Raw genomic sequence first — 16128 nt, forward strand, 5'->3', positions numbered from 1 at the left:
CCCACTTGGAGCGATTGGACGAGGTCTGAGAACGCTCCGCCCACTCCTTCCTGTACATATGTACTTCACTTCTGGGACAATGGCAACTCCGAAGCACCTAATCATAAAAGGTTCGACCCGCGAACAATACAAGCCGGGCGAACAATAGGCGCTCATTGTCCCTTTACCTGCTCTCGGCTCTGGCGCTAGCTCTATTGTTCCACTCACCTGACTACCGTACCTTTTTTTCATTCACTTGTTTCCTTTTACTACCTGGGTTCGCCGCACCTCTTGAGTTTTTCGAAATTCATTTGTGGCATTACATTTGAAATTTACCACGTGTTTTACGGTGGAGGAAAACATCGTGAGGAAACCTGCTCAAACCTGCGAAGCAATTCAATGGTGTGTGTGTGTGAAGTTCCAAATCAATTTCGTAACTTTAAGGAATAGCATAAATCTAACCTAACCTAAACCTATCTTTTAGCAATATAATATATACTGAGCGGCAAAAAAATCTGGTCCTCAAATATATGCAATAATAGGTAATTTTGTATGTGGAGTGGGCCAAATTTTGTGCCGCTGAGTATATGAGAAATAGTAAACTATTAAGATTGAAATTAAGAAGTTCGTAAAGTTTGTGGGCGTCGGCTTCACATTAATTAAAGCACATACATACATACTTACTTTATGTTTTGAGTTATACCTACACTTAATGTTTTATTTAATTACTCCTGTCTTTTTCGTCATACGATGCCAGTCTTAAAAATGCTGGTTTAAACTTGTACTATAAGCCATCAGCGTCTTTATAACGCACGTTGAAACTTTTAAAATTCTCATCTAAGACATCTCCAAATGCAGGTTTGAACTTGAAGGATCTAAGTGCATACACAGTGAATGATTCATGGTTTCCCTTTTACCAAACCACCCAACGTGCACCGTCTTCTATTGTTAAAATTTAATTACTTCGTTTCTATTGACCATGCGCCGCCTTTCACAAAAAAATGCTGGTTTGTAAAGGTCCGATCCTCTCCTTTGTTCACCGGCATCCTTTGTGTGTACCCACCTCGGAAATATGCCATGCACAAGTCTAAACTTGCAGGATTTCATTGCGTATAAAAGGAAGTTTAAACCATTCCGCTTCATATCGTCTCAAAGAATTCATACGACAAGATCTCCGTCCAAGCGAGTCGTCGCGTAGTGTAAAAAGTTCAGTGTTTGGTTGATATACCTAGCAGTGTTTCGTTGGTCGAAGCGAGTCGTCGCGAAGTGTAAAAAGTTCAGTGTTTGGTTGATATACCTAGCAGTGTTTCGTTGCTGATATGGATGTAAGTAAGCTCTTGTTTTCATTGTATTTGGACCTGTTTGTTTTAATTTTTGTTTGATTGATATTTTTTTACTATGTATCTCTGTGTTTCCTTAGGTACCATCTAACTCAACTTTGTAGCATTGTTTAAAATATCGTTTTTTTTTCATTGTTATAGCTGACTGAAGAAAACACATTTAAGCACTATTATTATCCAGAGAATCACGATGAACTCAGCGATGACGGCGAAGGAACATTAGCTTTCAAAGTAAAGAGGGCAATCGCCAAGAACAAAAGACCTAATAACAGTATTCACGGATTCTTTGAAAAGCGCAAGAAAAAGAAGGTTCCCAAAAACTCTTCGACTGTTAGTCAAGCCACTGCAGATGGTGTTGCTTTTATCAAAGCAAACCAAGACGAATCAGCTTACGCATCACACCTCATTAAAATCGAGGTGTATGATATAGACAAGATTAAGAACATTCCCCCGACAGAACAATGGAAACATGCCGAAGTCCGTGTTAAATATTACGCCCACTCCGAAGAAGATGAACACGTTCAACAGACCAGAGACGTCATCTACAACATCACTAAGCAGTTGTCAGCAAAAAGTGATTGTGTTAATTTCGTTTTAGACAATCAAAAATAATTTCTACTTAATTTCTTTCGGTTACCTGCTTAACTTCTGACTATCCTTTTCTTGTGAAACACTCTCATTGTTTCGTTTGTGGAGGCAAAGTAATAATGTAAATTGTTGGTTTAAATAAATTTTTAAAAACTTATTTTTTTGTATTATTTAATCTGTATCTGTGTACCACAACATATTTCCCTTGAAAATCCGCCTTTTAAATTTTAGGATTGAAGTAAAACAAAAAATAGATTAATAAAAAATTTATTACATAAAAAATGAATTAAACATATTTCTTATAATAAGATCATTACATAAAGAATTTTCAGAAAATAGGCTTTGAAAATCATACATAGTTTTTCCTTTATTCTTAAAATACAGATAAACTAAACAATATTCACCGCAAACTGAGGTAAAAGGATTTTGAAATGATTTGTGGTTATAAAACCACCTCTTGGCATTTCTCTTTAAAAACCTCTTATGATAACCTTCTGGTTGTCGACCAAATGAATCAAAGTATTCTCCAACACCGTTAATATCAATGTAAATGGCAATCCAATGAGAACCAGGCTTGTAATCTGGATCCAAATTGCTGATAAGATAAATAGGTAGTTGAACAAACATAGGCATTTTGTTAGCGGCAAAAACATTTGATTTTATGTTCAAATTAATTTTACTCATAAAATATTCTATTTCCGATGTATCCATTATAGACTACGGTATAGATGTGATAGATTTAGTATACAGCTGTCTTATTTAACTATTGTAATCAACAGTTATATCTCGGTTTTTATTAATTTCTACAACATTATCAAACTCTGCATAAACAACACAATTAAGAGTTGTTGTTAAAGCTGTCTCAAAACGGACCTCTAATCTAACACTACCATGTCTAACTAAATTCCAATGTGAACTTGAACTGGCTGAAAGATCTGGAGTTAAGTCAAAAGCTAATAAACAATATCCCCCTCCATATCCTTCTCTTGCTATTTCATTACCTTCATTCAAAAAATGGATACCAGTACCAGAAAACAATGTATGATAAGTGGATACGATCAGCCCATCTTTGAACGAGGGTTGTAATGTTTTTGAAGGAACCTGTTGTCCATCAACGTATAAGCTAAATGAATTTATCCCATGATTATCAAAGTTGAATGGATTTTGCGTCAAGTTACCATTAAATGCAGAATTTTTTACAAAACCTATAATACATCTTTTAGGGACCTGTCCTAGAAATATATTATCTAGAGTCTTAGCCTGAACTCCCGAAGATATTGTCAAAACTTTAACTTCAGCCCTGGTGATAGGATATTTAGCTGTAGTCGTCGCCAGCACTTTTTGATGAGCAATTAATACTGAAGGATTTATTCGAGCCTTACGGATAATGAGACTGGCATCAGTAATTTTAACTTTTATTTTTGTGTCCGCGTTGTCACACATGAGATTGAATGCTTCTTTACTACGAACTAATTTAACACGTATTTCCACACCATTAATCAAAAATTTCTCCTGATTAAATATATCACCATGTAAATGACCAATCATATCAACCTCTTTGTTCACTTTAACCAACTCCACTCTCTTAGAAAATCCTATATTGGTTTCATCTGTAGCATCCATTTTATGAGGAGTATCAGCATACCATAAGCCACAGGTCAGATGAGAGCCTTTTGCTGCTGGACCATAGTTTAGTAGGGTCTCTAAATATGCTCGATATGCATATGTATTATTAGGAGGTGACACAAGTTTTTGGTTTAAATATACATCTAGTTGACTAAAAAGTGAATGAAGCCAATTATTAACCGGTGCAACATGAATAGTTTTAGAAATGTCATTTGAATCAGCACTTGCTATCTTAGCTTTAATATATAGCATAGTGTGGGACAGATCAATATAATCATCTCCAGTACCTGGTACTTGAAATTCTATAGGTCCATCATCACTTAATGATGAAATTGGTTTATAATGAATCCACTGACCGCTTTCGACGCTTGTTTGAGTTGATGGTAGAGCAAATAAGTCTAACTCTGACTTAGCACATTCACATGAATGATTATGTAAAAACGACATAGTTTAGATGGAAAAAATATCTTCAAATTTAGATTTTTTTGATGATTTAGATGGTCGTCCTTGTAGTGTTTTACGCTTAATGATGGGCTTTCTCGACTTTCTTATACTTTTATACCCTGAACCACTCATTAATGATTCGATTTTTTCATCAGCTTTCCTTTTCAAATTAGCACTAGCATTTTTAAAACGCGACTTTACAGACTCTTCCATAGGGTGTGAATTCATCATATCTGATAGTAATCCAACACCGGCGTTTAAAGCTTCTTTCCCAACGGTTCGAAATCCACTTGACAACAAAGGCAAAACGGATCTAAATAACCCCCCTAAGAAACTTCCAATTCCATGACCACGTTGATGAGAAACACCTTTATACACTATACCAACCCCAGATCCAGCCTGATTTGAATAATAATGTTGGTACGGGCAAAGACCGTTAACGATTCTTCGACTCATTTTATACGTCTAAAATGCAGTTTAACACACGATGTACCGAACTGGAATGGTACTTTACCGCCGACGCTTGTTCTTATATCTGTTTCAATCGTATCAAACTCTCTGCGCATAACAGGTAAGTAGTGCGCCGGTGAAAATGCATGCATTTTGTATGCTCCATAAATGTACTTCGTTGGATCTAGAGGTATGATTCGTATTAATGATGTCATTACATCACCTACTATCTGCGGTTGGATAATATCTGAATAAATGAAAAGCTGCGATGGCAGCCCCAAGTACAAGTTAATGGGATATTTCCCATTTGGTTTTGTGACTAAATTAGTATTTGGTTCAAAACCTAACTGGAGACTTAATTGCGGTGATGCGATTAGAGATATTACGTCAGCATCCTGACGAGTTGATATTACAAGTTTGGTTATTTCATCGTATCTCAATTTAAAATGATTTCGTAACAATGGGTGGTCATTAAAAGCACTTAAAAAATGATTAACACTATCGTACGTAGTCGCAGGAATATGCGCCTTATATTCTACAATTATATTCGAATCAGTTTTCTTTTTTGAATCAGCACTTTCGTCTAAACGTGTTTTCTTCTTTACGTATAGAATGTTTTCATGTTCTTGTACATTAAACATTGTACATGGATAATGAAACTCAACCAAACCAACGACCCATTCCCCTTCTAACTTAACAGTTTTAGGTAACTTAGTTATGAAGTTGGCTGTTGTGTTTCCAGGAAAATAAGAAATGGAGCTATTGCTCAACAGCGTGAGGTAAAAACTGTCTTCACTCATATTTGTTCTAAATCCGATGCCGGGATCCAACTATTAAATTTGTCAGGATAACCTTTCCACTTGACTAGCACTTCCTTTCTACCTCGAACGCGACGCGATTGTATTATTTTATCTATTTTGTACTTAGTGGAGGGGTCATAAAATACTTTCTGTAGCTCTTTTGAATAAAATGTACCTGTAATTGGTTCACCCTCCAAATCTTTTAAAGTATATACAATCCAAGGAGTTCTCCTAATAATGGAATCAATCACAAATATTTCATCACTCCAATTAGTTTCATAACCTTTTTGAAATACATGTTTATATTTAGTTATTCTAACATGATCACCTATTTGAAGTGAGGGACATTCATTCATATATGTTTTATTTTCCTTTTCTCCATACAAATTTTGCCAAACAGTCATGATATTATCGTAGTTTACTTCGCTTGGTCTCATTTTTATGCTTGAATGGAAACTATGATTATATGAATATATTAAATCTTGTAAGACGTCAACGTATTTGTATGTATTTTTAAACGTAAAGTAACGCCACATTTTCATTTTAAGAGTTCTCTGAAACCTTTCCACTATGCTAGCTTTAATATCAGGATTATTAGTAGTATAATAATTAATATTTCTACTTTTAAAGTACTGTTGTACAGCTTTTGAAACAAACTCTGTACCTTTATCAGATTGAATATGGCGAGGAGTGGCATTAGCTTCTGTAAAAATGCTATCAAAACAGGATTTAACAACTTCAGGTTTTTTACTCTTCATTGCTCGCGCAAAAGCATATTTACTAAACACGTCAATAACACAAAGAATATATTTGTATCCATCATTATATTGAGCATAAGTACGCATATCACTTAGATCAGCTTGCCAGAGTTCATTATAATTAGATAATATGTACCTGTTTCTAGTAAACCTTCTGTGAACAGGTTTATGTAATGTGTACGTTTCCTGAGACTGCAGCCATCTTTTTACTTCCTTTTTACTCATTTTACCTTTCATCTCCTTCGCCAACTTATTGATGCTACTGTATCCGGCAGGATTGGACACATCGTAGTAAATCCTGTGAATATCTAATAGGGGGTCCATCTTTCCCAATCTAATTTCTTTTTTTTCGAATCACGTGTTCTACTAGAAATAGGTGTAGATGCGTTTTCCGCTAATGATGAATTTCTTGCAATTGTAGACGAAAATGGTGTGTCGAGCTCCTTTAATTCCCTCTCTCCAAGAGATTTTTTAAAAAATTCTGCGTTAGTGGGGTTACCTATACAAGATGCAGGCACTCTTATTTCTTTTAAAATTAAGGTGAATTCTTCCCATCCCTTTGGTTTTGTACGTTTAAGAGGTCTAATCACATCGTTTACTAGATCAACAATATTAGTATTTGGGATGGTGTGGTTGTTTAATACAACTTCCCCTCCAGGCTTCCACCAAATTTTTTTTTTATGAAGCATAATGTTATCCAGTAAAGTTTTGGTTTTCTGTTTGTAAGATTTCGGTACTCTCTCTATGATATGAGATGGAGTAAATTCCAAAGGATAATGTTGAGTCGGTGTGTCAGGTGGTGGGGTGGTATCAAGTTCTGGTAAGATCGGATTTAAAGCTGTATCATTATTAACATTTTCCTCCTTTTTTAGCTCTGGGACTAAATCTTTGTGGTCGTTGTTGCGGTGGTCAAATCCATCCGTGACTATAGGTATTTTAAAAGGTTTTCGATCTGCTTCAGCAAAATGCAAAAATCGTTGTAGTGCTTGGGAATACAATGCCCATTTTTCACGATCATCCATTTTACCTTTAAGTATTTTTTGCATCTCCCTATCTAGACGAGATGATGAGTTTTCAGTTAGATTTTCATTGTGTTTAAGTCTTTCAACGAAATCTTGCTCCACTAATAGCATTTTTTTCATATTCTCCATTTTGATTATGTTATAGAGTTAAATAAAGCACTTAAAACTGCGCCTAATATAAGAGGTAGAAAAGCACCGCCCTTTTGAATGATAATGGTTTTTCTAAGTTTTTGTTTTCCCTTTGAAACTAATTTTCGCAATATATTTTTATGTTTATTTAATTTTAATTTTTCTTCTTTTTCCAATGGAATTTTCCCTTTTAAAACATTATAAATACACTCACATATAATGTTTATTTCATCATCATCACAAGCTTTAAGCAATGCTGTGCGATATTTTGGTTTGAGTACTTGCAGCGCTTCTAGTAAATGTTTATATGTGCTCACACTCTCGGACATCATTTAGAACTGACCAAAACCAGTTGACTCTTGCCATATTTAAATCCTTTTTTAGGAATATACACTGTGCAATATTTATCGGATGGAAATATTTTAGTTTTGAAACGACATAAGTCATCAGTATTTTGTTTCAGATCAATCATTAGGTAACCATGAGCATCTTTGGTGGCATCTTTGTAGGCTTCATCTACGAACTTTGAGTTTTCAGGGCAAACTTGTCGTGACAAGTAACGTATTTGAGTTTTGTCTCTAGGATTTTTAAAATATATAATGTAACTTGTGTTTAGCGAGATGTCACGCTGGCCTTTTCCCTGGTGAAATAAATTTTGTGTAATATAAAACACGCTTAAGTTTCTATGATGACTACCTTTCGTGAAAATGTCAACGATCCGTCCATCTGCCTCTCTCATCAAATCATCGATTATAAGAAGTTTAGGTTGCTTCCCGTCGAACATGTTGATATCAGGTATACCCTGACTATAATTTACATTGTCCAGGTTGTACAAAGGTTGCATTTCATCATAACACCAAATTACTTCCGAAAAATCTACGTCGCATATTATTTTACAATCCTTTAAAAAGTTTGTGACAAAGTTTGATTTTCCACAACCACTTGGACCAGCTACTATGGCCGTGAAAGGATGACAAAAGTGAATCATTACTTTATTATGTTATGCAAGGAAATACGTGCTGATTTCAAAAGTTCCTAGTCACAAATGATAGAAATTAAAGTTCATATATGGTTATATAGTTTTCGTTTGGGTTTTTAGGTAAAAAAAGCAAAGAAACAAACATACTATTTTATAAATCTTTTATTGAAACTACCAGCGTTTCGGAAAGACCATCATTGCCAAGAAGAATGCGTAGCAAGAAACTTGGCAGTAATTTTTTCTTCTTTCAAAAAATCTATAGTAGGATACACATTTTTTGTCTTATCAGTAGTGCATGCACAAATATTACAAAACCTTTTTTAATTTTTTTTATATATATGTACAATGAAACCAATTTTTATCGTCTTATCGCTAGTGCATGCGCAACAATTACAAAACCTTATAAGTATATAAGTACAATGAAAATAAATTTTTATATCACTAGTATCATCACATATTGTACAGAAAGTAATATTAAAATTGAATGTTCTTTAATCTATTATGTCCCCAAGCAAGCGTGTCAGTTGAATTTGGCAACAGATATCGTTTCGTGTCGCAGTGTGATAATGATATTTTATTTATTTTTTGAGTAAATATTACATGTTTGATTGATCTGAACCGCATCATTTCACACAACAGTTTTTTACTATTGAATAAACAGTCTTTATAGTCTTCCATACATAATTTTTTGGTAACACATTTATTGACACCTTTTGCTTTTGCTATTATAGTACTTTGTACGTCCATTGCGTACATTTTTGATCGAAGACCAACAAATTCTTTAAAAATTTTGCCGTTATTTTCATCTTTGAAGAATCCCAATTGTTTTTTATTCACTAATGGAAAACCGTATACATTGTCCGGAGGATAGTCAGAGGTATCAAAGTGCGATACCAAATCTGGCTTTATATCAGCGTACAAGTTTTCTGTAAATATCTGATAAACCAGACTGTCCGTGTCTGTATAGAGCAATTTAAGATTGTTTTTGAATTTAGTTTTCATGAAATCATAATGAAAGTTATACATTAACGTTTTTGACAAATCGAGTACGCAAAATCCTAGGTAAATAGGTTTGTTGTACAAAACTTTTGTTTTTTTCAGTTGAACTGCAACCAAATTTTCGGAAAATATAGATAAACTGTGAAATTCTGGTTTTGCAATTAAAGATTCAACGCCTTCAGTTTTTCCGCGATTTGTCCAGTGGTTCCGTAATTTTACATTAACTCTTTTATTTACATTTTCCATCGTTTTGCCAAACACGGAATTGTTCATTAACTTAAAGAAGTCCTTTTCAAAATCTGTTTTGGCCATAGAACGCATACGTGTGTTCAAATCTATGTATGGTTTCAACCACGGTTTCTGCTCAAACTTTAAAACTCTATGAATTTTAACTAAACTTAACCCCGATTCTAAGCATTGTTTAAGGTTTCTATAGTGAATGACATAATTTGTTTTGTTATGCAAATTAGGAATCAGCTTTTTGTCTTTAGAGCCGCCTAAACACACATTTTCCGGACAGAATGGTAAATCAGAATGTAAATCATGTAAGTTATTAGGATATTCCAAATCAACTTCCAAAATGTACCCATGTTCAGCGTCATCAGGTACTTTAAAATTTGTATTCACATCCACCCATTCAAACTTGCCTGTGGGAAGACATTGTGACATTGCCCAACCGTACAGATTATTTGCATCGAGATACATCAGAAATGATGATGGCAAAGTTCGATCATATTCAGGCATAAATATATTATTTGCTTTTGCATGTCTGTTACTACATTGGGAAATGCCGCCTCTTATATTATTTGCTATAAAAGTAATTTTGTCGATATCAGTTAGAAGTTCTAAATTGATTTTGGTGTACATTAACATGGCGTCCCAACTTAGACCCGGTGCTGTATAATAATGAGCAGGATCCAATCCATATGTTTCCATACAAACATTTCTAAAATTTTCAAATACATCCGCTAATAACAAAACGTCTGTTTTTAAATAAAGGTTTGAATAGTCTCCCATATTTTGACAATTAAAGTGATTCCATACATCACAGGCATGTTGGTAATCATTTTTTGAAATATTGACATCATTTAATGAGCTGTAAAAAGCTTTATATTCGGGAAGGCTAGTTAATTTTAATGATTCTATAGATGTCATATGTTCATATGGGTATACCCCTTTTCTTAATAAACGTTTAAAGTCTTGTTCGCAGGGGAAATTTAGCCGAAGTTCTTGAAACTGTTCAGGTAGTAAATTTTTGGTTAATTTATCAAGACTACTACTCATAAATTTAAAAGAATCAAGAAATTTTAATTTCATAGTACGATTATTATTAATATTTAATTGCTTCGAAAAAGAAATATATTTCTCTTTGTTTTGCGGAATAATTTCTATGTTACCCTCTTCAAATCCCAGTCCATGTACTAGAAAATGGGCGTCATAGTTACTTAAATTGTGTAAAAACACAGGTACAAAATTTGGGGTTCGATATTTCTTAGAACAAGACGGGTGAGCTACTCCTTCAAAAGCACCAGTATGATGGTTGTAAGAAACGAATAATTCACCATTTAAATTATTTTGACAGATGTAGCACGTTTTACTTTGGGCGATGGTTACTTTATCTTGTTCCGTTAAAGGCAAAGGACTTTTTACAAAAGTGTTCTTCTTGCAAATGTTCTCTAAATCTCGTTTAATAAATTTCATGAATGATTCTGCACAATTTTCACCTGTATATGTCCTATATACAGACAAAGTATTATCATATGAACATTTTATATAGTATCCGAAACTATACACCTTATGTTCCTGAATATTAGTTGTCGAAGATTTACTTGGATCGTTTGTGCAAGTATTAATAGGCTTTAAAAATGCTTCGAAATCTGCGTATACAACAAATGGGAGCCTCAATTTACGATCGTAATTATTAAATGATATTTCGCTAGATGGAACTAATTCATTAAACCAGTTTCTTTTGGCTACGTTTTGAGAGGGCAAGTTTGTACAGACGTGGAAACAATCATGATCTTGATGTTTCTGCAAATTTTCACGTGATTTGAAATAAATTAAACATCCATCACAAATAAAGATTGCATGTTCTGATGATGTCATTTGTTTTGATACTAATCTCGAAAGACTTTTTATGTAGCAATAATGTCCGTTAGTACCTTGATTTATGTACAGCAAGTTTAAATGGGTGGCTTTCCTACTTTTTGTTAAGTGTAATGGACCAACTACCTTATTTTGTTTGCTTTCTGAGTCGTACTCCAAACCAAAGACATTAATGCTTAGATTGTTCAGCATTTCAAATTTATGGATATCGTTTATTTTAATTGGGAAAGAAAGATTATCAAATTTTAATTTATTCCTGTGAGATATATATGATGCAACCCTGTTCGCGTTGTTATTAGGTGCATATAACCCTGATAATACAGCCCAACGAAAACACTCATGATCTTTGTTTTGGACGTTTATAATTGCATTTTTGTTCTTTATATCTTTTGGTAAATCTATGTAAGATGAACCACGTAATGGATTGAATTTATTCACATTCATGTCTAAATAGTTTATTTTTGTTAGACTCCACCCGCTGTCTTTTTTTTCGAAATTGGTTACTTTATTTATAATTTCGTTTGCAAGTAATGAAAATATGTAGTCTTTAGAATCACCTTTGCAAACAACATAATTAAACGTTTGAAAATCGAATGTATTATTTAATTGCTTAGTTTGTTGTGTAAAGTCGGCATGAAGTATAAAATTTACCTTTACTACAAAGTGCTCTGCTATGGATTGATCAAATAATGTAAATATTTTGTCTTTAATGTTTTCTAAAAATAATCTCGGTGTTTCTAACGGTTGATTTGCAATTGAATCTGATGCAATTCTGTACGTAACTACCCTATTCCCAAACGCGCTTTCAATTATCTGAACATTTTTAAATTCTCTGCTGATACTTAATACATTATTTTTGTGAGTATTACTTTTTAAATGATTTGTATAATATTTTCGCGATACTGACACATGACACACAGAACATTCAATATTATCATTAATTTCTGTACTCACATTTTGATTTGAAGACGATGCGGTTGACGTAGATGTGAAGCTGGCTGGTGGGTTAGAGCGTATTTTCTTTGCCTTAACTGGAGTCTTTTTGGTCGATTTAGATGACCTTCTTTTTACACCGCATCCTCCTAGTTCAGCTTGCAAAAATCTGTAAAAAATAAATTAATCATTAATATTAATATATATAAACTGTAAAACACACCGAAGGTAAATTTATATGTAAACTAACTCTTTTCATGTTTACAAAGTAAACAGTATGCTTGCATTGGAAATACACCATCAATTACATCAGATGCCTCAGATTCTTCCATGTTATAATTGTGTCCATTGCATGGTGTAAAATATGGAATAAAATCCAGATCTTCTAACCATGTTACCGGTAAAACTTTATTTAAAAACCACATTCGAATGTAACGATGGAATTTACTCAAAATTAGAGATTTGTCTAAACTTGCAACTTCGTTTAGCGATAAGTCCAAATTGAAATACATTTTAAACAAAATTCGTAAAATGCAATCGCCGGCACGGTCACAATGGTTGAAGTGGCAAGGAGACTCGGTTTTTATACCCAAGGGTGCCACCCCTTCCTAAAGTCGCTAACATCAAACAAGTTTCAACGCGACGCTCGTCTTGACAATGCTGTCCAAACATGAAAAAATAGTACAATTATCACAAAAATAGTAACTTACGTTTTGAAATATTCTTGCTCGACTTTTTCGCATAGCTCGTACAAGTCCTGATCTTCAACTAGTTGGTCAAGTTGTTGATCGAAGAAACTGCAGCTCTGCGTATCCATGAGAATGTTTTTGGAAACGTGGTATTTTAAGTGAGACCGACTTCTATTTATACCAGCCAAGCTCAACCTTAAAGATTACACGCACCGTTTTGCTATTGTATAGCAGGCAAAAATGTTTAGATATGAAACAATACAACAAAATATCGGCGGACTAAGTAAAAGAAAAAAAGGTTTTACATTATTACTTTGCCTCCACAAACGAAACAATGAGAGTGTTTCACAAGAAAAGGATAGTCAGAAGTTAAGCAGGTAACCGAAAGAAATTAAGTAGAAATTATTTTTGATTGTCTAAAACGAAATTAACACAATCACTTTTTGCTGACAACTGCTTAGTGATGTTGTAGATGACGTCTCTGGTCTGTTGAACGTGTTCATCTTCTTCGGAGTGGGCGTAATATTTAACACGGACTTCGGCATGTTTCCATTGTTCTGTCGGGGGAATGTTCTTAATCTTGTCTATATCATACACCTCGATTTTAATGAGGTGTGATGCGTAAGCTGATTCGTCTTGGTTTGCTTTGATAAAAGCAACACCATCTGCAGTGGCTTGACTAACAGTCGAAGAGTTTTTGGGAACCTTCTTTTTCTTGCGCTTTTCAAAGAATCCGTGAATACTGTTATTAGGTCTTTTGTTCTTGGCGATTGCCCTCTTTACTTTGAAAGCTAATGTTCCTTCGCCGTCATCGCTGAGTTCATCGTGATTCTCTGGATAATAATAGTGCTTAAATGTGTTTTCTTCAGTCAGCTATAACAATGAAAAAAAAACGATATTTTAAACAATGCTACAAAGTTGAGTTAGATGGTACCTAAGGAAACACAGAGATACATAGTAAAAAATTATCAATCAAACAAAAATTAAAACAAACAGGTCCAAATACAATGAAAACAAGAGCTTACTTACATCCATATCAGCAACGAAACACTGCTAGGTATATCAACCAAACACTGAACTTTTTACACTTCGCGACGACTCGCTTCGACCAACGAAACACTGCTAGGTATATCAACCAAACACTGAACTTTTTACACTACGCGACGACTCGCTTGGACGGAGATCTTGTCGTATGAATTCTTTGAGACGATATGAAGCGGAATGGTTTAAACTTCCTTTTATACGCAATGAAATCCTGCAAGTTTAGACTTGTGCATGGCATATTTCCGAGGTGGGTACACACAAAGGATGCCGGTGAACAAAGGAGAGGATCGGACCTTTACAAACCAGCATTTTTTTGAGAAAGGCGGCGCATGGTCAATAGAAACGAAGTAATTAAATTTTAACAATAGAAGACGGTGCACGTTGGGTGGTTTGGTAAAAGGGAAACCATGAATCATTCACTGTGTATGCACTTAGATCCTTCAAGTTCAAACCTGCATTTGGAGATGTCTTAGATGAGAATTTTAAAAGTTTCAACGTGCGTTATAAAGACGCTGATGGCTTATAGTACAAGTTTAAACCAGCATTTTTAAGACTGGCATCGTATGACGAAAAAGACAGGAGTAATTAAATAAAACATTAAGTGTAGGTATAACTCAAAACATAAAGTAAGTATGTATGTATGTGCTTTAACAATATAAGATAACGATTTGTTTGATAAAGTACTAATGAAAAGCATTAATGTGAAGCCGACGCCCACAAACTTTACGAACTTCTTAATTTCAATCTTAATAGTTTACTATTTCTCATATACTCAGCGGCACAAAATTTGGCCCACTCCACATACAAAATTACCTATTATTGCATATATTTGAGGACCAGATTTTTTTGCCGCTCAGTATATATTATATTGCTAAAAGATAGGTTTAGGTTAGGTTAGATTTATGCCATTCCTTAAAGTTACGAAATTGATTTGGAACTTCACACACACACACCATTGAATTGCTTCGCAGGTTTGAGCAGGTTTCCTCACGATGTTTTCCTCCACCGTAAAACACGTGGTAAATTTCAAATGTAATGCCACAAATGAATTTCGAAAAACTCAAGAGGTGCGGCGAACCCAGGTAGTAAAAGGAAACAAGTGAATGAAAAAAAGGTACGGTAGTCAGGTGAGTGGAACAATAGAGCTAGCGCCAGAGCCGAGAGCAGGTAAAGGGACAATGAGCGCCTATTGTTCGCGGCTTGTATTGTTCGCGGGTCGAACCTTTTATGATTAGGTGCTTCGGAGTTGCCATTGTCCCAGAAGTGAAGTACATATGTACAGGAAGGAGTGGGCGGAGCGTTCTCAGACCTCGTCCAATCGCTCCAAGTGGGGGTGTTTCCTTTTTTTTTTTTTTTTTTTTTTTTTTTTTTTTTTTTTTTTTTTTAGGATTGGACCCGCCCCAAAATCGCCATTTTGGACCAAAAAAAATGATCTGGAGCCGTCGTATCCCTCACTACTAGCCCCCGAGCGGTAATTTGTCAGCCCTTTCACAAAGCATTGAGTATCAACAATACGTCAAACTGATACCAAATGTCGACCAAATCTATTTACCTTCGCTTTGCCTTGGGCCGATAATCCAATCTTAGGCCCCTAAGGTCACGCTTCCACGTGCAATGAATAACTTAACTGAGATAGGTATTTTGACGGTACATAGCTTGGAATACAATTGGATTTGTTTCGGTTCTTTTGACACAAATACCTATAAAATAATTCATGGAGTAAACAACCAGAGTGCTAATTGTAACCGCACCTGCAATCATTAGTGTTTTGTCACTGAACACCGTATTAGTATAAGTGGGAAGATTACTTTTCCATGTACAAATACAAATATTCTTTATTACACTGCACACCACAAATCAGTACAAAAACTTATAATATAAAACACTTAGATTGTAGATCCTGGATTGGGAACTATTTCTTTCTCAGCTATTACATGGAAAAGATAGCGCGTAAATATTTTTCTTACGATTCGAACTCAACATCAAAAACCCCTCATCTCCCCATAACGAGCGACATAGTCCCATTCAGGTGATATATTTAGAGCAATAGTCATTATCTAGGAAGCAATAAAGCAGTGTCCACATCGAATACGATACAATACAATGCGTATAAGTAAATATATAAAATAATCATTAACATTTTTTTTCAGCTAGCCTATTTTTGTGTCCCACTGCTGGGCAAAGGCCTCTCCTCTCTTGCTCCACTCCTGCCTATCCAAGGCGAGCTCCCGCCATTAACATT

At 34.7% G+C, this 16128-nt stretch overlaps 2 protein-coding genes across 2 annotated transcripts; one reads left to right on the plus strand and one right to left on the minus strand.

Moving 5' to 3' along the window:
* LOC141431097 (uncharacterized) lies at positions 1-2150 on the plus strand. Its single transcript, XM_074092097.1, has 2 exons — positions 1-1304; positions 1461-2150. The coding sequence occupies exons 1-2, from the start codon at positions 1299-1301 to the stop codon at positions 1929-1931; spliced, it is 477 nt and encodes a 158-aa protein (XP_073948198.1). The 5' UTR covers positions 1-1298; the 3' UTR covers positions 1932-2150.
* Positions 2151-8261: 6111 nt separating this feature from the next.
* LOC141431096 (uncharacterized) lies at positions 8262-15078 on the minus strand. The gene is made up of 3 exons (XM_074092096.1): positions 13872-15078; positions 12864-13715; positions 8262-12322 (listed from the first exon to the last, which is right to left on the minus strand). Exons 1-2 carry the CDS (start codon positions 13875-13877, stop codon positions 13245-13247), a joined length of 477 nt encoding a protein of 158 aa, XP_073948197.1. The 5' UTR covers positions 13878-15078; the 3' UTR covers positions 8262-12322; positions 12864-13244.
* Between the last annotated feature and the right edge of the window lie 1050 nt (positions 15079-16128).

Source organism: Choristoneura fumiferana, chromosome 9 (assembly GCF_025370935.1).
Source record: "Choristoneura fumiferana chromosome 9, NRCan_CFum_1, whole genome shotgun sequence".
Taxonomy (NCBI): Eukaryota; Metazoa; Arthropoda; class Insecta; order Lepidoptera; family Tortricidae; genus Choristoneura; species Choristoneura fumiferana.